Source organism: Theobroma umbraticum, unplaced genomic scaffold, assembly GCF_002168275.2.
Source record: "Theobroma umbraticum cultivar Fairchild unplaced genomic scaffold, ASM216827v3 scaffold_44.0, whole genome shotgun sequence".
Taxonomy (NCBI): Eukaryota; Viridiplantae; Streptophyta; class Magnoliopsida; order Malvales; family Malvaceae; genus Theobroma; species Theobroma umbraticum.
Genome location: NW_018397255.1, coordinates 9,359,413 through 9,380,345, shown reverse-complemented (window position 1 = coordinate 9,380,345; position 20,933 = coordinate 9,359,413). Strand labels below are relative to the sequence as shown.

Genomic DNA, 20,933 nt, shown 5'->3' with positions numbered 1-20,933 from the left:
AAAAAAAACAAAATTTCCTATTATAAGATCCTAGCTTTCAAAATTCTCTAGCATTTCAAATTTACAATTAACAAACAGTACTACTGCTGCTAACAATTTCATTGCTTCAACTTAATGGACATAACCAAAGATTCAACTTCATCACCGATGCATTGGTCTGGGATATAACGTCACTGGACAGCAAACAATTTCACATTAACCTTTGGTGTGCAAGAACCTTGCTTTCACAAATATCACCATTTATTCACTTGATGAAAGCCCCAGTACATATGGAATCCATATCGATTGTTCTAGTGGGATCAACGTTACTGACTCAAAAATTACTACCAATAATGGTTGTTGATATATTTTTAAAATAAAAAGTTATGTCTTCCTCTATGAAAAGTTATTTTTTGATAAAGTGATTATTTAAAAGACACTTCGATTGAAAAGTTATGCCATATAATATGACTATTGAATTGATGGTGGTTTTTTATATGAAAACTTATATCTCTTGATAAAATAACATTTAAAAAAACACATCTAAATATATAAATTATAAAATAATTGAAAAATACCACTATTCAAAAATTATGATATGAAAAGTTGTTTTTCATATTATGATTCAAAGACTATATCTTATCATATGAAAAGTTATTTTTTTCTTAAAATAACTATTGAAAAGTACATTTATCCAAATGTTATGTTTTATAATATATAAAGATGTGTTTAAGATAAAAAAGTACTTTAATGAAAGCATCTAAAAGAAGGTGAAAAGTATTATGTACTGAATGAAAATTCAAAAAAAAGATCTAAATACTTTGAGTTCCCACAAGTATTCAAATTTTTTATAATTTACTTATTATAAAAATAAATTCTAAAACCAAACAATTTTGCAACCTTCAGATGTGTTTAGTAGTTTAATCTTGTAAGTGTAAGGTGATGTTAAATATTTTTAAAACTATTCATATAATTTTCTTTTTATATATCGAATGATATGGGCGAAGTAAGTGTTAAAGACAATTTTTTTAAGACAATTAATTTTACTGATTGTTTTTGAATTTCAAATAACCATTTACACCAACACTGATTGCATCTCCCTTGGTGGTGGACTGGTGGTGGAAGCCAGCAGATTACTATATGATATAACATGCGGACCCGGTCATGACATCAGTGTTGGAAGTCTTGGAAAGTATAAGGACGAATCAGTTGCTAGAATCATTGCGGCAAACTGCACTCTCATCAATACAATGAATGGAGTGAGGGTCAAAACTTGGCCAAACTTCTTTGGAAGGCATTGTCCCTCATATGCATTTTGAGGACATTATAATGGTTAATTTCAGCGATCCAATTCTTGTAGATAAGGATATTGCCCACACAAGAAGTGCAATGCAAAGGTAAAACATGTCCAGCTCATTAGCACAATAATATTAGTATTATTTGCTTGTATAGTAAATCAAATTAGTATATAGTCACTCACATCACATGTCTATGGTGGTTATTTGTCTCATTCTTCAGGCTCTATCGCGTGTCTAGGCCACAAAATGGTATCCTAAAGTTCAATATGGATGGAGCATCTAAAGGCTATCCTAGTGAATCGAGCATGGGATGTATTTTAAGGAATGAACTAAGAGACACTCTTACCTACTTCTTTAAAGCTATCGGCATTTGTGATTCCAACAGGGCTGAACTAATGGCTGTTAAAGAAACGGTGCTCATTTATGCTGCCTCTAGGTGGAATGAAGTTTTCCCTTTTATCCTTGAGTGTGATAATAGTAATCTTGTTAAATGGATATCTACCCTGAATGAGACCGATGGAGATTGAGACACCTGGTTATCCAAGTCAACAAATTATTTGGCAAGATCAAGGAATGGCAAATTAAGCATGTTTTACGGTTAGCTTATGGAGCTGCTAACACTTTTGTAGAAGAAGGTGTGCAATGTCTCAGTAACGTTCAGTGAGGTTCCTGCTAGTACAGATCATGGTGAGACTTTTGGGGTTGATGACCAACAATGAAGGCTCCCACTCTATTGTTTGTTTCTGAATTATTTGTTTTTTTTCTCCCCTTTGCCTTGTGTTTTACGATCTTCAAGTTTGATTCCTTTTAAGCATTGCCATTGTTGTTTTCTAGCTATTATGTTAGCTTCTCTTTTGTGTTTCATCTGAGTCACAGGAATTTGTTGTCAACTTGAGTGTTGTCATGTGCACTGGTATTTGCTTTCATCTTGTGTTAAAAAAGATATAGAATTAGTTTTGTACGTATAGGTGCATTTTTAATCTTATGGGAATTGGTTGGTGGATTCCTTGCTCCAAGAAACTTATGGCTTCCTTAAGTTTGAAGTCCTTTTCGTATGACTTCAAGCCCTTATACAGAACATCTTTTTATCTTAAAACTTATAAAGTTTCATTTTCTCTTCTTTTATCTTGACACACTCGCTTGTGGCACCTTTACTTAAAAGGAATATCCAAGTTGATTTTGCTCTAAAATAACATAATCCTATGTTCTTATGACATTGGAATTGGATACATAGCTGGTCCTTAGAAAGCGAAAAATCACCGAACTGATAAATAAATACTTGGCAAAATTGAACAATAATAAACAAAATTGAGAGTTATAGAGAGCAAAGAACAACTCTTCTTTCTCGGCTTCCAACTTTCGCTAATAAAGTACATGCAATATGTAGTGTAGTAAGGAAAAAAATATGTTATCCTTGCTTTCCAGTTGTGCTACCAAGGAAAACACAAGTTCTGCGTATTCTATGTTGATTTTGTACCAAGAAAATGGGATCTTATCCTTGATTTGTTAGTGATCAAACAAAGGAAAAGTAGGTTTTTCTCAAATATACTGACAGTGAATTTTAAAAAAAAAATTGAGAAAAAAAGAACTAATAACGTATGATTTATTAACTTGAAATTAGATGTATATATATATATCTCTGAATAAGCAGTAAACATCACAAAGGATAATTCAAATAAAACATCGTTAGTTCTTTTGTGACACGCTAACACAACTAACACAAGATAGAAGGCATACGTCATATCTGTACATGTATAAGTTACATGTTACTGTTTTAAAATAAACACACAAGCAATTAGTCCATAAATGCCATATACAAATATTAAACATTTATATTACATTTTTTTCATATTTTAAAAAATAAAATTTTTTATTTTTATTTTTATAATTAAAAAGGAAAAATCATTTTAAACGAGAAAGATTATTTTTTTTAAAGATAAAGAAATCAATATTTGTGTTGGTTAACTTGGGCTTTGAAAAAGATTAGTTCAATTCTGACCATTTGATCCCGCGGCCTTGAGCTGGAAATCCAAACCAATTCGGAAAGGCCCAGACCCTTCTCGAATTCGGAAAGCGAAAACCAAACCGTCCTGCCCTATCCTGAAACCTTGACCAACACGGCGTCGAAGTCTGTCTGCAACACCTTTGTTAAACATCACAAATTTTAATTTCAAACAATCTTTAAAAAGAAGAAACAACAGACCAAAGCCGTCTCAATTCTCAAAATTTTCGATCCAACGTTGAAGAAGCAAAAGGAATTTATTTATTTTTTAGTTATGGATTTTGAGCTAAGGAGAGCGAGAGAGAAGCTTGAAAAAGAACAGAGGGAGAGGAAGGAAAAGGCCAAGTTGAAATTGGAGAAAGAGAGGAAAGCCAAAGAAGAGGCTAAGAAGCAGCGAGATGCCATCGAAGCTGCTCAGAGATCTAGAAGGCTTGATGCCATTGAAGCTCAGCTTAAGGTACTATTGTCTACCGATCTCAGCTATTCTGTTCTCAAATCATTTATTGATGTTTCAATTTGATTCATAAGTGTTTCTATTTAGTTTGTAATTATGATAATAATCCATCAAATTTTTAGGTGGAAACTCTTTTCTTGGGGAATGAATTAATTAATTCAATGTGTAGCTTTATTGAGATTATATTACTACACCCCTTTGCATCAAATTTTTTATATGGGAAGCGATGCTTTACTTGAAATACGTAAAAACATGGGTGTAACAAGAAGATCGTTGAGGAAATTTTGGTATGTAAAATATGATGTAATTGAATATGTTTTCCTTTTTAATAATTTGAAAGTCCATTAGTCTTCGGCTACACGTAAGAATTAGTCTTCTTCCCTTCAATAAAACCCAACCTCCCTTTTCCCAAGATTCTAACCTGAGACCCCAGATTTGAAAGTTTTAAGTTCTAATCATTAGACATACCCTTAGTTAACTTTTCTGTTTGGATATTGTAATCTACTTGCGTTGGGTATTAGGTCTGCATCTTTTTAACACTTATGTAACAATTACGAAGAGTGGAGTCCAGTATAATGTATGTATAGGGAGGACTAGTGCTTGCATAGAAGTTTTACTAATGAGTTGAGTATTTTGTATATTTGGTAACGGGTGTTTCTAATCCTTTTTTTTCCTTTGTCCTGCTCAGGCTGAACAGCAGATGGGAGAAAGTTTACTTGCAGGAAGCGGAATAGTTTTTTATAGAATCTTAGAAGCTGTACCTTTTCAGGGTAGTGGAGATAAGATTAAGTTGCCACCATCCTGTTTCGCAGAATTGTCTGATCAAGGTGCATTTGACAAGGGACCCATGTACTTTAAATTGTCAGTGGTTCATCAAGAGGGACCTTCGGAGATTGATGGTAGTGAAAAGGAAAATAATAGGACCACTCACTCAGGTGTTTTGGAATTCACTGCAGATGAGAATTCCATTGGCCTTCCTCCCCATGTATGGAGTAATTTGTTCCCTGTGGACACTCCAAAGGCTCCATTGGTTGAGGTTCGATATGTTCGACTTCCAAAAGGAACATATGCTAAACTTCAACCGGATGGAATTGGCTTTTCTGACTTACCCAATCACAAAGCTATTCTTGAAACAAGCCTTCGTCAGCATGCTACTCTTTCTCAAGATGATATTCTCACAGTTAAATATGGGGAGTTGACATATAGGTTACACGTTCTTGAGCTAAAACCCTCTTCAAGCATATCTGTCTTGGAAACAGATATCGAGGTGGATATAGTCAACCCAGGTGTTGATTCAGAGAGGACAAATCAGTATGTCCTGAAACCACTTGTGTTTGGTACATCAGACTCTGGATTGGTTGAGGAAGGAAATTACATGTATTATAAGTTCTCAATTGACGATAACATGTGGGAAAAAATTGTTTCCAGTGATGTCAAAATAGAGGTAAAGATCGACGCAGACATGAATGGTGGAGATACTGATCTTTATGTTTCTAAGCATCCTCTTATATTCCCAAATCGGCACCAACATGAATGGTCTTCTCATTATATTGGTTCGAAGACCTTGATCCTTAGCTCCAAAGATAGGAACTTCAGTGCTGGTACTTACAGCCTTGCTGTCTATGGTTTCAAGGGAACACCAAGTACCAGGTATCAGTGCATGTTCAAGAGAACAGCAAGCAGAGGGTGGGTAAACAGTTGTGTCCTCATCTTCAATGGAGGTGGATACTGTGGAGTGTCAGAATTGCAAGCATTTTATTCCCAGTAGGAGTATTGCCCTGCATGAGGCCTACTGTAGTAGGCACAATGTTGTTTGTCCACATGTTGGTTGTGGAATTGTTCTTAGGATTGAGGAGGCCAAAACCATGTGCATTGCAACAAATGTGGGCAAGCTTTTCAACTGGGAGAGATGGAGAAGCACGTGAAAGTGTTCCATGAACCACTTAGCTGTCCTTGTGGACTAGTCTTTGAGAAGGAAGACATGGTAGGCCATACTTCTCCTTTCTACAGACAATCTATTTCAATTTACATTATTTGAATTAACTTAGGGCATTATTACTGCCAATTTTCGATGATTTATTTCAGAAGTGGAGCATAAACTAATTTGCAAAACTGAAAACTATTGTTCTGGTTTATGAGAATGTTGCATAATGCATAACTTATATACTTGTGTGTCATTATGTGCCAATTCCAGTAAAACGGATGGTATATCCACTGGGCCCCTTCTAAGCTGGCAGATGATGATAGGACTGAGATAAATGGTTATTGTAATTACAGTTTTAGAATTTCTATTAGGTTGTAAATATGTTATTTAGACATTTACATCTCTGACCACTGCTGTCAACATGTTGTAGATATGGTCTAGCAAAATGAAAGGTTTGATATAGTTGGAAGTGTTTATAGAAGACAACCACATGGCACCCCATTGTGGCATGTCTAAACTTATTTTGGTTTATTTTTTCAAAGCATGAGGTTCGGATATCATATGTTTGATGGGATCCATCACCTAAGCTAGTTAAAGGAACATGATTTTTAATGATCTTTTCGCTTAGCTTCTGGAGTGAACCAAATGATTGGAGTCTCACATTCATTTCCTTGAGTATATTTTTGTAAATCTGATATTAAGATGAGAAAATTGAGAACTGGCTGATTGGAAAGTGGAAACCTTGAGTGCATCTTTCTTTACTTGTTGATCTGGATATTCTTACAAACTTTCACATATGTGGACAGGTGCGACACCAATCCTCAGATTGCCCCCTGCGCTTAATTACATGTCAGTTTTGTGGTGATATGGTTCAAGCTGGAAGCTCTGCCATGGATGTTCGTGACAGATTAAGAGGACTCTCTGAGCATGAGAGCGTTTGTGGCTCAAGGACTGCTCCATGTGATTCTTGTGGACGATCTGTTATGTTGAAAGACATGGACATCCACCAGATAGCCGTTCACCAAAGGAACTAATGCCAGCGCAACTTCTCAATTCCAGTACAGTCGAAAGTCAGCACTATTTTGCATGACTTATATTATTGAAGATCCAAAGAGAAAATCAACACTGCAGCTGTTGGCATATGTGCATTGAACCGAACAAACAGATGTGATTATTTGTATTTATTTTAAGATTTGTGGGGCATTATTGTTTGTACTTGCAGAAAAGGCAGTATCTTATATAAGATAATAATGATGTGAATGTTTTTCTTTAGATGACTAGGAGAGGGGATTAGTTCAAACAAAAGAAAATGCGCTTAAACATATAATCAAAAAGATTATTTTTTTCATGTTGTGCACGATTTCGTCTAAAGGGATATAACTCTCCATGATCTAAACTCTTAAAGAAGAATTGCTCAAACTCGACGGCAAGTTGGCAACTGGCGAGGACAGCCTATCCGATATGGTGGCCCTGTCAAAAGCAGATTTGTAGCATAGTTGCTTTCATTTGGCGGTGAAACCCTCCAAGCTTTGGTCGGGTTGAATGGCGGTGGCGGGTCGTTGAAACGTTTTTTTCACTGTCATTTCATTTTGTTATGTCCTTTGATGTTTCTCTTCAGTTAACAAGTGGGGATAATGGATTTGGAAGATGTTTTTAAAAATAACTTTTAAAGGTATTTTAAAAAATAAATTTTTTATAATTTTAATTATTTTTAATTAAATTAAATAAATTATTGTTAATGAAATTACATATCATATATCATGATGTTATACATTATGTAAAAAATTATGTTACATGTCATGGTTAGATTGTTACATGTTATATACAAAAACATGTGACATGCCATAGTTAGGTTGTTGCATACCATATTGAAAAAAAAAATACTATTATTACATGTTATGTACAAAAACATGTTATATGTCATGGTTAGGTTATTGTTAATTTGTTACACGTCATGTTAAAAAAAATATTGTTATTACATACTATATACAAAAACATGTTACACGTCATGTTAAAAAAAATATTATTGTTATACTTATTGAAAAAATATTATTGTTATACACCACATTCAAAAACATTTCGCTACACTTTAATATCTAAAATGTTGTTATTACTTACGAGCCAAAATTTTAAATCCTCTCAACTCTTTTCATTTCTTTTTTATTTTTTTTGACAATTTGGCACCGATTAAAGTATTTCTAATGTGTTTTCATAAACCAAATCACAAAATTTCTTAACTAAAACACCTATTTCAACTAAAAATTAAAAAAAAATTTCTTTTTGAAACTTAATTTTATAAATTTTAAAATTTTAAATTTATTGATGTCTAGATCTTAAATTGATCCAATTATAAACTATTTCAAACATTTGTGATTATTTTTACCGTTTTAATTTTATTCAAAATATCGAAAAATAAAAAATTTCAAATAACCACTTACTCAAATACATCAAAATCATCACTTGGTGTTTTGAAAATGTAAGAAAGAGAAATCCGAAAGCATGAGATAGATAAATCAGAAGCACAACAGACTAATACCGAATAGAGAAATTTATAAAATTAGAGAGAGTGGATGGTGAGAGAAAGAAATCGGAAGTATGAATGAAAAGAAATTGTGATGAATGGTTTAATTTATTTAAAATAGTTTTGAAAGTATTTTTATCAAGTTATAATTAAATATAATTAAAAATAATTAAATTTATTTTAATATTTATTTTTAAAATACTCTTATAAAAAAATTATTTTTTATTATTTTCTCGTGGATAGATTTAGTGTTTAAATTTCGATGAATAAATAAACTTATCATCCATTCCTTTCCTTAAGTCAGCAGGAAAATTGTTACACAGGTCTTTGTCACACAAATTTTAAACATAGCCATTAATATTACTAGTTGAATATTTAGTTTAATGATAAATATAATAATTTTTTTTAAAAAAAACAGATTTAAATTAAAATATGACACATAATTAACAATTACCTTGTTTAACATATTGTTACTTTTGTTAAGTCGGTATAAGAATAATTGCTAAGATATGTACCCATAAATGTTTTACGTTACAAATTTTAATAACTTATATCATATTTTGATTCTTAAAATTGATTGTTGACGTCATAAAAAGAGTCTATATAACAATATCTTTAAACTACATTCATTAATTATTAATTGTACATTTTTTTTTGGCTTGAATCATAATATGAACTGAAACCCTGTATCTAGGTTCCAATATGTTCGTCTTCGAAAGTAAGAATCCCACATAAAGTTCTTCGGAGCTAATCCGTTTTCCAATTATAAAATTCAATGGGACAAAAAAGAAATATGGTTTTCTAACTGCTATTGCATCCCATGCTATGGTAAGTATTGCCAGCACATAAAGTTGCACACGTCTAATCAAATTGTCCATAAGAATAATTAACCAAACCCATAACTCATTGCTTCATAAATTATGTACTAATATTATATTACTTGAAAATTATTTGTACGTGAGACACGTATTTTTATGAATTATTTGGTTTTTTTCATAAAATTATCGTCATACTATAAAAATAGTCAATAATATAGCGTCATTAATCATGACGACGTAGACTTTTGGGCAGTTGTATCGCACTTTTTGATAATAATAGTAGCCGTTAGAGATGAATTCTGTTCACTTTGTCCCACGTGCCACCGAACCACGCAGACAAACCCTTTATTGTCACTTTTTATTACAATCTTAATGTAATAACAGTAATTTTTTATTTAAAAAGAAAAGGGGAGAAGACAAAAATACGAAAACTACTCCACGGGCTGCCTCTGTTCAAAGAACATAATAAATTTTTTGCCACCTCAGTTTCCTTCTACGTTTTGCACTTTTTTCCTGTCCTTCTGTCTTTCCTTTGAGAGCACAGACAAAGAAGGAATGTGCGATCCCGTCAATAAATCTTACTTCTTCACTTGATTTGGTTTTGACAGAGAGTAGAAGAACTCCAGATTTTCTCTCCTGTCTTATTTCCCTTCTGCGGCTTGCTTCACCCTAAAAAGAAAAAACTGAAAAAGAAGCGTTCTTAGCTTACGTTTAGGGTGTAAGTTTTTCTCATCTGTTACGGCTGCTTCTGACGAGTGAGTTGAACTGCATTGGACTTCAAACGCTGCGTTTTCGGGTTTGATAGGTACCAACGTGGATCATTTAGTGTTTTCTTCGTTGTTATGAAGTTGGGAGGCGAAAGATAGTAACTGAATTGGAAAAAGTGTTTGTTCGCTTGTCTAGAAAATCTGAGCACAAAGAGCAGTTCACATTGAGAGTTTGTTTCATCAAATAATTGTTTTAAAAAATTTAAAAAAAGGGTGAATTTAGCTTTTTTAAAATCTTACTCTGTTAAATTGGTTTTCCTTTCCTTTTCCTGCTCTTTTTTTTTTTATAATTTTTATATTGGATGTTTCTATGTTCATTGTCTAGAAAAAGTTCTTGAATTTTGGATTTGATGGTGGGGGATGTTGCTTTACATGAGTTTCAAAGTAAAGAAAATAAAAAATAAAAGACAATTGGCATTAGCTTCTGATTTCAACATTTGCTGTTTTTGGTACGGGGCGATAGCTCTTTCAAATTAAGCACAAAAGTCAAAAGTAGCTTACTTTTGCTTTCACTTTGTTACCAAAGTTTTGACCTTTTTCCTTTAATCTAATTTTTGCTATTAATGGACAAGGGTGGTCCTTCCTGTAACTAAAAAGTAATAAAACTTGGCCCAAAATTAATTTTTTGCTGTTTGTTTGCTCATTGCACAGGTCAAAGCTTTAACCCTTTATTTTTTTAAAAAATTTTCCTTGCTATATTCAGGAAAGTAGTAATTTTTCGTTGTTGAAGCAAATACATGGCCACTCTAAATGATATTGGAGTTGCAGCAGCTATCAATATTCTCAGTGCATTTGCTTTCTTTTTGGCATTTGCAATTCTTCGGATTCAACCTGTGAATGACAGAGTCTACTTCCCAAAATGGTATCTGAAGGGCTTAAGGAGCAGTCCTTTAGCAAATGGTGCATTTGTAAGCAAGTTCGTGAATTTGGACTTCAGGTCATATGTGAGGTTTCTGAACTGGATGCCTGCCGCACTCCAAATGCCGGAGCCTGAGCTGATTGACCATGCTGGATTGGATTCTGCTGTTTACTTGAGGATTTACATGTTGGGGTGTGTATGCTCTGGTTGTTCGATTTCTTTCTAGCTCTATAGTTGGTACCGTAGTGAATACATAAGTACAAGATTCTATTGGTTGGCAATTTTCAAATTTTAGTATGTTTCAATTTGAAAAACTGGGTTGATGGTACATTTGTTATCACATCAATTAAACGTGAAATGATATTCCACATGTCTAAATGACCTTGTTGGGCTGAATTATTTGTGCTGTCATACAAGCTGCAGTAATATCTAGGCTACTTGGTGCTTTAACTGGCACAGAGACAAGTGAGAATTATTAAGTTGAACTTTAGGCACACAAAGCATGAATCTGGGGAATATACGAGCTTGTTCTTGTTTTAGCTGAACTGAGATACAGTAATAATAATTAAGGATTAAAAGAGTATGTTGGAGAACTGGCAATGTGGTAAGAGGGTTTGTCTATCAGTTGCATTTCTGGTTTACTGGGAAGCTTTTGGTGTTCAGTTGGGGAATTTTTTAATCAGAATTCTATCTAATTTGATTTGGCTCTTGGTATATATTTACATGATAACGTGAAGTTAGTCATCTTTTGTTGCGTATATGTGGGTGTGGATCACGTGTTCGTGTTATGTCAAAGTTGAAGTCATATTAGCAAAAAGGTAAATCCACAAACAATGGAAAAACATCTTGCAGTTTATAAATTCGAGAATGAACCTTACATTTTTTACTATGTAAACGAAATGGTCTAAACTCTTATTAAACTCATAATGAGCAAACTTAGAGTAGGGTAATACTTTAGGAATTTTGTGTACTTTTTTCTGGTTTCATGTTGTTTGAGGGGCTTAGTTTACTCCTGGCATGAGATGTTTATGCTGCAGAGCATATATACACACACACACACACACACTTGCATACATACATACATACATACATACATATATGCATACATGGGTTCGTATCAACTGCTAGTTCTTTTTTACCTCTTTTCCCTAGAGAATTATACAAACTTGAATATCAACCATCTGCAACACACAGGAATCCTACTGTGCGGTCATGAATGGTCGAGATTCTTAATCTGTAATTTGTAGGTGATAATAATCACTTTTACATTGCAAAGACAAATTTATTACTTTTATCATCTTGCACTAATGCCATCTTTTTTGCCTTTCCTTTTCTTTTTCACCCCCATTCAAGTGCAGGCTTAAAATTTTTGTTCCTATTGCATTCTTAGCATTTACGATCATGGTCCCAGTTAATTGGACCAATAATACCCTGGAGCGTTCGAGTTTAACATACAGCGATATAGATAAGCTCTCTATATCAAATATTCCAACTGGATCACGTAGGTATGCAGAACTTTCTATTTTCAAGCTTTATCTTTATCTTTTGTCCTTTTGCTTTTGAAAGAACTCTTTGACTTAGTTTACAATTTCTACAAATACCTGACATAGTTGAGAGTTAGGAAAATTTTGTAACTTAAAGTTATATGTATTACGGCCTACGTCTTTTCCTTTATGATTTCAAATTGGTGTTTCCAACGTACAATAATTAGCACTAATTTTTTTTCACCATTTGAAAGTTGCAAGAAGGCACATGGGCTTAGTCCATATCTTGTATTGTTTCTAATTAATGGTCTCGAATAGAGCTTTTGTAGTCTTTATCACTTTTGAAAGGGCATTACATGTGATGCATTATCAGTTTGGGATCTTGGGGATCAACACTTTGATGGTAAAACTTTTATCCCATGTAAGATATCTGTGGAGCAATATTTCACCGGACGGATGTTTAAACCTCTTTTGCCAAATAGGTGATTTGAATGGTTTGGAGTGTAGATGTCCTGAATGATGAACTTGAATTTCTATTTTCTTCCCTTTTGGCTGTATTCTGGGACGTTATTGCTCCCTCATTTCTGAAAAACCCAAATCCATAATGGTGAATTGGGTTCTTTTCCAACTCCTCAGTGGAACTGAAATTGCTGGACTGGTTTGCTTTTTCTAGTATTGCTTCAATAATATTAACGATAAATTAGAATATTTATAATACTTTTTTTCCAGATTTTGGACGCATTTGGTAATGGCTTATGTATTTACGTTTTGGACATGCTACGTGTTGAAACGAGAGTATGAGATAGTGGCAGCAATGAGATTACATTTTCTAGCATCAGAGCAACGGCGCCCAGACCAGTTCACAGTAAGCACAATTATACTATTTTATCGATCCTAAAGTGATACTGAAGCTACATGTCCTCTATTCAAATTCTACGTTCTCTGAGCAATTATTGAGATTTATTATTGATTTCATTTTCCCCCTTGGCTTCTGAAGTTCTAAAGAAAAAGCCAGTCAGATAGTATTATAGTTTTGGTCTTTTTTGTTTCTGACTCATGAAGATTTAAATTCTGTTTCAAAATCTTAATCTTTTTCTTTTAATGGTTCAATTCTTGTTTCTGACATTGTTTTTCTTGGTGAAGGTACTGGTTAGAAATGTCCCACCTGATCCTGATGAATCAGTTAGTGAGCTTGTCGAACATTTTTTTCTTGTCAATCATCCAGATCACTATCTCAGTCATCAGGTTTGATATTATACATCAATGTACAAATTATATGATCCTACATAGCTTTTCAATCATCAGACATGTTTAGCTTAGCTTAACTCTTTTGACTGCTGAAAGTACATCATATTGTTAAATTTGAATTTGTTAGCTTAATTTTAACTCTTTGAATGCTGAAAATACATTTTTCTATGGTGTTTTCTCTTAATTATTTGTTTGCAGGTTGTTTATAATGCTAACAACTTTTCCAAATTGGTCGATGAGAAGAAGCAAATTCAGAATTGGCTTGACTTCTATCAAAATAAATATGAAAGGAATCCATCTAGGAGACCTTCACTGAAGGTAATTTTTGCAAAGAATGTGCTTATATTATGTCTAGAAATATGCATTTACCCTATCCTTTTTTCTTTTGGGTGCAATGCCTTCAACAATTAGTTTTATCTTTCAGTATTCAGCTCAAAATAAAGTTGATGAGATCATGCTAGTTTTAATTTTTGATTCCTGACATCTGTTGATGAGTTTCTTTTTCTATCAAGCAGACTGGTTTCCTTGGCCTTTGGGGTAACAGCGTGGATGCAATTGACTTTTATACATCCAAAATTGAGAGATTATCTAGAGATGTAAGTAGTATTTCTTATTGCTTCCTGTATTTTGTTATTTACTTCTGAGTCTCAGTAGATCAACTCTCCTTTCCTTAGAAGTTCCTTGATTTCCTGCTTGTGGGGAGGGGGGGGGGGGGGGGGGGGGTGTTGAAAGGCACCCATGTACTATCTCTATGAGCTGCCCATGTTTTCTTTACAAACATTTTCTTGTTTCCACTTGAGAAACTCTTTCGTGCAAATCAAACCTCAGTTTATTTGAATCTGGCCTATGTATTCATCACACTTCAATGATTATTTTCTGTTTTCCTTCTCCGTTGATTGGCAATTTGTTCATAACCTTAATACTCATCTAAAACCCCTAACGCTTTGATCAATCCACTACCTAGTCGTACCTGAAGCTTATGACATTTGAATAATAAGCGTGGTTGCAATTGCGAAAAAAGTGTGTATAGTTTTAAACTGCCTGCATGCATCATAAATGTCCAATCATTTGGTTTCAGTTTCTAAATCCAACTTTATTGCAATTGAATTACCATCTCTGTGGGATATTTTGGTTTTTCCTTTCTTAATCTTCTAACTGATAAGCAATTTGTTTGTATCCAAGAGTGTAAACTGGAACTATGTGCTTAATTATCTGTTCCCTCCATGACTGTCAGATATCTGCCGAGAGAGAGAAGGTTACTAACAACCCTAAATCAATCATGCCAGCAGCATTTGTTTCCTTTAAAACTCGATGGGGAGCTGCTGTTTGTGCACAAACTCAACAATCTAGGAACCCAACAATATGGTTGACTGAGTGGGCTCCAGAGCCACGAGATGTGTACTGGGAAAACCTGGCAATTCCATTTGTTTTTCTCACAATTCGGAGGCTCATTGTTGCTGTTGCATTTTTCTTCCTTACATTCTTTTTCATGATTCCTATAGCATTTGTACAATCCCTTGCTAACATAGAAGGCATTGAGAAAGCACTTCCCTTCCTGAAACCTATAATTGAAATGTGAGTTTCTTTTTCTTCATCCTCTCCTTTCTCCAGATAGTAATATTCTTTATAATATTTTTGGCCTTGCACTGAAGAAAAAGGAAATTTTTATCATCTTCTATTAATCTCCTTATTAACGATCTCAGTAAAGATTTCTTTTTTTCTTTTTGGATAAAATTGAAGAATTTTGGGGGGAGAGATAAAAACTGTAATTAGTGGACAAGTACCTAGGACACGCCCATAGGAGGGTAACAACTGTTAGCTGTTAGGAAAAGCTTTTGGGTTATTAGTGTAAAATTATTTTAGCTACAAAAATTTTCTTTCCCTTGAAAGATTATTCTCCATTTTGTTCCCAGCATTAACTAACCTCATCTGTATTTCCTGCAGGAAAGGCATAAAGTCATTCATTCAAGGTTTCCTTCCTGGGATTGCTCTGAAGATATTTCTTTTATTTCTGCCTACTATATTGATGATAATGTCAAAGTTCGAAGGTTATATTAGCCTATCGGCTTTGGAAAGGAGATCTGCGAGTAGATATTATTTCTTCCAATTTATTAATGTTTTTCTTGGGAGCATAATTGCCGGAACTGCGTTTCAGCAACTAAATAATTTTATCCACCAGTCTACTAATCAGTACGTTCTTGTGCCTTCTTCTGTATTTTTTTGCTTACTGGACAAGCTTATGTGTGTGCATGCCATTCATTCATAGTTTCTATCATCATTTTCTTATCTTGTCTATTTTGTCCATAGCGGCTTTAAGAATTAGGATCTAATTTAGGAGTGAAAACGTTGCTAATGCAGCCTGATTTGCTCTAGTTAAGTATTGCTCTTTACCACCATTCATCTCATCTACTGGCTTCTAGTTTTGAATGTATATCACTCAATATGGATTTTGCATAACACTAAATGATGGAACTGAAGTTAAACAATGTCCAGAAATTGTTGTCTGTTTTTATGGAGAAGGAAAACCAAAATGTAGTGAAACCCAAAAATCGGTTCAAGGAGAATTCATCATCATGATCTTTCTGCATTTTATTATTACCTTCATCTTTGTGCAGTATATTTCTCTCCTAATGATGACATTCATAATACTTTCTCTTTCCTGCTGTGCACCTCAAAATTTTAACCATAATATGTTCATGTTTCCATTTTGCAGAAAATAGATGAGCTCTTTCTCAGTTTCTGTTTCTTTTATTTCTTGTTTGTTTCACATAGACTTGGTGGGTATCAACTTTAATTTGATGCTCATGCTTGAACCTTGAATATAGCATAATAGACTGTTTATCAAGAATATTTGATATGTCCAATAGCTTAATTCATCATGCAGTTTCTTTGCTCTGTCATTGCCTCATTACTCTCACTAGTTTTTATACCATATAATCCAAAAACTTCTATATTGCCTGTGTGACCAATCCTCTGCTCAACTTTTATGTTTTATTACTGATATTAAGTTCGTATTCAAGTGTTTCTCTAATGTGACCTCATATGGTATTTTGTAGGATACCAAAGACAATTGGTGTCTCAATTCCAATGAAGGCAACATTCTTCATTACCTATATAATGGTTGATGGTTGGGCTGGAGTTGCTGGGGAGATACTGAGATTGAAACCCTTAATAATCTATCACTTAAAGAATTTCTTCTTGGTTAAGACTGAAAAGGATAGGGAAGAGGCAATGGATCCCGGAACCATTGGTTTCAATACAGGCGAACCTCAAATACAACTTTACTTCTTACTAGGTCTTGTTTATGCTGTGGTGACTCCTATCCTGCTTCCTTTCATAATAGTATTCTTTGGCTTGGCTTATGTCATATATCGTCATCAGGTAAGAACTGATATCTTCCAAAAGTAGGTTTATTACCTTTTGGAACTGTAGTGCAAAGGCAGTGAGACTATATGCTTGGTCTAGTCATCAGGAACTTGTTCTGTATACTTGGCTTAAAATCTACCAGTTATCAATTGTAAGATGCAGAGCCTCAGTTAACATCAAGACATAGAAATACTGAGATTGGGCGGATAGAATTAAAGTTCATTGGTTGTCGTATCAGGTTGTTGAAGAGGGGAAAGGGGTTGGGGAAGGAGGGAGATGAGCTGTGCTTGTTTAGTCATACAGATTGAAGTAATTTGACTCTCTTAAAAGATTAGGAGGGGGAAACAACTCATCATATTTAGGCCATGTTTGCTGCGCCGGTGACTATAGCCTGATGTTGTAACTACAATAATAACAAATAGTTTCAGACAGCATTGTAAAAATAATCCAGGTCTTTGTGAATTTAGGCTTTTCAATGATAGTTCCACCTGATCAATGTGCTTATTCCACAATATTTCCATTTTTCATTTTCTTGGAAATCCTTGCTCTAATACATACTTAAATGAACTTGTAGATCATAAATGTCTACAATCAGGAATATGAAAGTGGAGCAGCATTCTGGCCTGATGTTCATGCACGTATCATTGTTGCATTAATAGTCTCACAGCTGCTACTGATGGGATTATTGAGCACAAAAGAAGCTGCTCAGTCAACTCCATTGCTTATCACACTTCCTGTATTGACCATATGGTTCCACAGATTCTGCAAGGGGCGTTATGAACCAGCTTTTGTCAGATATCCATTACAGGTTGGTTGTATGTTACACACATCTTATTTGATTTGAAGTAACTCAACAAAAGAAACCACAGTTGGAACTTTTGGCTTGCATCTGTATTACTGTCCTTGTGTATGTTATCTCCTCTTGCAGCTTAAAATAATTTTTAATATCTAGATTTTTTCCAATGCCCTATGTTATGACAAGTTTCTATGCATCCTTGGTGTTGCCTTGCTTAAGTATTTCTTCTGCTTCGGCCTAGTTTTACCTAGGAACTAAAAATGTAAAATTCTTATTTTTAACTCCTTTTTGTGTGTTTTCAGGAAGCAATGATGAAGGATACATTGGAGCGTGCAAGGGAACCAAACCTGAACTTGAAAGGATTCCTTCAGAGTGCGTATACCCACCCGGTTTTCAAAAGCGCAGATGATAGTGAAAGTGATATAACAATGGAAGAGTGGGAACAGGAACCTGCCCTCATCCCAACAAAGCGCACGTCTAGAAGGTGTACTCCGTTGCCTAGTAAACATAGTGGATCCTGAAGTTAAAGATGAATGTTCAAAACCTTAGAAAGAGCATTATGGTTAGATGAGTGGTTGGATTCCCTTCACCCCCGGCCCCTAATGGAAAAATCTGTGAAAATTCTGATACATTGTAAATGAGTAGAGCAAAGTAGAAACGCTTTGTTACGTAGAGAAGAACAAAGTGAAGGAAACAAGAATTAACGAAAGCAATGAATAGTGACTTCATAAGTTTGGACAGCTTGGTGTTTTGATTTCAGGGTCGCATTATCTTTAATTCTATTATTCAATTCAATGCTAATACTTCACACTTCAATGCGCGTCATTTAAATCACGATAACTTCAAACTTGATGAGCCTTGTTTTAATGTAAGCCGGGTGATTGATGCCAAAATTTGGCTCTAGGATCAACATTGTTGGCCCACTTCGTTCCTGCGAGATGCAGGCCTGAAAGAAGTTTGGAGCTATGTTCCCACGATTAAGTTAGTAGTCAGTGATGGATAAAAAATATATATTTAAGTGGAGAAATAATTATAATGAAATCACATAATATTTAAAATAATTTTTAAATTATTTATAAAAATTTAAATATTTTTTATTATATTCACATGATTCTTTGTTAACACCGTAACATCTTTCTCCACCTCAGCAGAGGCTCCCTATTATGATTATAATGAAATTATATAACATTTAAAATAATTTTTAAATTATTTATAAAAATTTAAATATTTTTTAGTACATTTACATGATTCCACATTAAGGCCGTAACATATTCCTGGCTTACTATCCTTTATTTGCGTGGTATTGTCTGTTTTAACCTATTGGCTTTACAGTTTTGTGCTATAAAAGGCACTTTATAGATTAAAAGTGGTGTGAATCTTTAAACACTCAGTATCACTCTAGTACACAAACGATGTAAGATTCATGACTCTCTTTGAAGAGTTTCTCTTCAATATGGGATTTATAGCTCCACCCACTAGGTGCATATCCCTTTTATGTGGGATTCACATAGTTTTATGATGGGACTGTGATATCAAAAAATGTTATGAATCCAACATTAGTAAAAGATAAGGTGGATCTTAAGTATATAAATATATTCCTTTAATTATCTATCAAGCATGCCTTTTGAGATGGAAACGTGGGCTCGTGACAAGTGATATCAGAGTAGATCTATATCTTCATTGATGTATATCCTTATAAGAGATACAAGAGTCGAAATAGACCCGGATTAGTGTAAGAGTCCTTCTTCTCTATGGGTAAAATCGAACTAATGTAAGTGTCCATCTTCTTTATGAGTAAAAAGCAAGTGTAGGTAAATCGAACTAGTGTAAGAGTCTCTATTCTCTATGAGTAAAGAGTCAGTACATTGAGATAGCCAGTGTAGGTAAATCAAACTAGTGTAAAAGTCCCTCTTCTCCATGGGTAAAATCGAACTAATATAAGTGTCCATCTTCTTTATGAGTAAAAAACAAGTGTAGGTAAATCGAACTAGTATAAGAGTCTCTGTTCTCTATGAGTAAAGAGTCAGTACATCGAGATAGCCAGTGTAGGTAAATCAAACTAGTGTAAGAGTCCCTTTTCTCCATGAGTAAAGAACTAGTACATCGAGATGCACAATTAGATGGATAAAAGCATTAGTAAGAGATGGGTAAAATTAGGCTGGTGTAAGAGATGGGTAAAATCGAGATAGTGTAAAAGTCCTTCTCTATGAGTAAAAAGCCATTGAGATGTACAATTGGATAAATAAAAATATTAGTAAGAGATAAGTAAGATTGGACTAATGTGAGAGATGGGTAAAATTGGACTAATGTAAAAGTCTTTCTTCTCTATGGGTAAAGAACCATCAAGATGCACAAAGTCTTTTTTCTTTATAAATAAAGAGCCATCACGATGCATAATTAGATGGGTAAAACCATTAGTAAGAGATGGGTAAAATTGAACTAGTGTAAATGATGGGTAAAATCGAACTAATATAAAAGTCTTTCTTCTTTATAAGTAAAGAATCATCAAGATGTACAATTGGATGGGTAAAAACATTGGTAAGAGATGTGTAAAATCGAACTAGTGTAAGAGTCTCTATTTTCTATGAGAAAAGAGCCAGTGATGCACAATTGGATGGGTAAAATGGGTAAAGAGCTAGTGTATCAAGATACACAATTAGATAAGATAAAATGTTACAAATTTAAAACACTAGTGCATCACGATGCATAATTGAGTGAGATAGAATATTACAAATTAAAATAGCTAATGCATCGAGATGCACTATTAAGTGAAGTAAAATGTTACAAATTCCACATTAAAAACATTAGTAAGAAATGGGTAAAATGGGTAAAGAGTTAGTACATCAAGATACACAATTAGATAAGGAGGAATGTTATAGATTTCATATTAGTAAAAAATGAGTAAAAATAGCAATATGTACAATTAGGTGAGGCAAAATGTCATAGATTCTACATTAATAAAAAACGAGTGATACAAGGATCGAAATTGACTCGGGTAAGTCCCATGAGAGACACAAGAGTCAACATAAACTCAGATTAAGATAGAATATCACATATTTCACATTGGTAAGAAATAAGTAAAATGTAAGTGTATGAAACAGATTGCACATGAGTAAAAGATTAATGAGTATTGGATATATAAATATGAATTTTTAGGATAAAATATATAATTTAAAATAAAAATATATAAAAATAATTTTTTTTGAATTTTTTTAATAATTTAAAAACTTTTTAAAGTATTATGCATAATTAATATAATGTATATTCAATAGAAGAAATAAATAAACAAGTGAAAAAATTAATTAAAAATTCAATACAAAATTGGAAGAAATTTTTTTTAATAAGAAAAGCAATTTACCGAAAGATCGGTCATTTGTGCATTTTTCATTTTAAAATTTCTTGCCGAATAATTATTAT

At 33.6% G+C, this 20,933-nt stretch overlaps 4 protein-coding genes across 4 annotated transcripts in view; all 4 read left to right on the top strand.

Annotated features, from left to right (window-relative positions):
• LOC110429164 (RNAse II-like 1) overlaps nt 1-1,996 on the top strand; it is a 2,618-nt gene extending 622 nt beyond the window's left edge. Inside the window, exon 2 of the mRNA XM_089785759.1 lies at nt 1,907-1,996. Within this exon, the coding sequence (XP_089641885.1) occupies nt 1,907-1,996 (90 nt within the window). The remainder of the gene's footprint in view (nt 1-1,906) is intronic.
• Nucleotides 1,997-3,316: 1,320 nt separating this feature from the next.
• Nucleotides 3,317-5,634, top strand: LOC110409837 (uncharacterized). Its single transcript, XM_021419318.2, has 2 exons — nt 3,317-3,736; nt 4,422-5,634. The coding sequence occupies exons 1-2, from the start codon at nt 3,554-3,556 to the stop codon at nt 5,499-5,501; spliced, it is 1,263 nt and encodes a 420-aa protein (XP_021274993.2). The 5' UTR covers nt 3,317-3,553; the 3' UTR covers nt 5,502-5,634.
• LOC149527641 (uncharacterized) lies at nt 5,579-6,929 on the top strand. Its single transcript, XM_089782505.1, has 2 exons — nt 5,579-5,717; nt 6,464-6,929. The coding sequence occupies exons 1-2, from the start codon at nt 5,643-5,645 to the stop codon at nt 6,689-6,691; spliced, it is 303 nt and encodes a 100-aa protein (XP_089638631.1). The 5' UTR covers nt 5,579-5,642; the 3' UTR covers nt 6,692-6,929.
• Nucleotides 6,930-9,483: 2,554 nt separating this feature from the next.
• LOC110409681 (hyperosmolality-gated Ca2+ permeable channel 1.5-like) lies at nt 9,484-18,265 on the top strand. Its single transcript, XM_021419118.2, is given in 13 exon segments — nt 9,484-9,801; nt 10,467-10,814; nt 11,981-12,127; nt 12,836-12,971; nt 13,250-13,351; nt 13,553-13,672; nt 13,870-13,950; nt 14,589-14,929; nt 15,299-15,544; nt 16,411-16,735; nt 17,295-17,528; nt 17,819-18,030; nt 18,032-18,265. Coding segments are annotated over 12 exon segments (2,292 nt in total). The 5' UTR covers nt 9,484-9,801; nt 10,467-10,500; the 3' UTR covers nt 18,066-18,265.
• The last annotated feature ends 2,668 nt before the right edge of the window (nt 18,266-20,933 follow it).

Bases quoted from the DNA above. Each gene is read 5' to 3' on its own strand.
- LOC110409837 (XM_021419318.2), top strand. From the start codon at position 3,554: ATGGATTTTGAGCTAAGGAGAGCGAGAGAGAAGCTTGAAAAAGAACAG. The intron at 3,737-4,421 runs GTACTATTGTCT...TGTCCTGCTCAG, and splicing joins CCATTGAAGCTCAGCTTAAG to GCTGAACAGCAGATGGGAGA.
- LOC149527641 (XM_089782505.1), top strand. From the start codon at position 5,643: ATGGAGAAGCACGTGAAAGTGTTCCATGAACCACTTAGCTGTCCTTGT. The intron at 5,718-6,463 runs GTAGGCCATACT...ATATGTGGACAG, and splicing joins TCTTTGAGAAGGAAGACATG to GTGCGACACCAATCCTCAGA.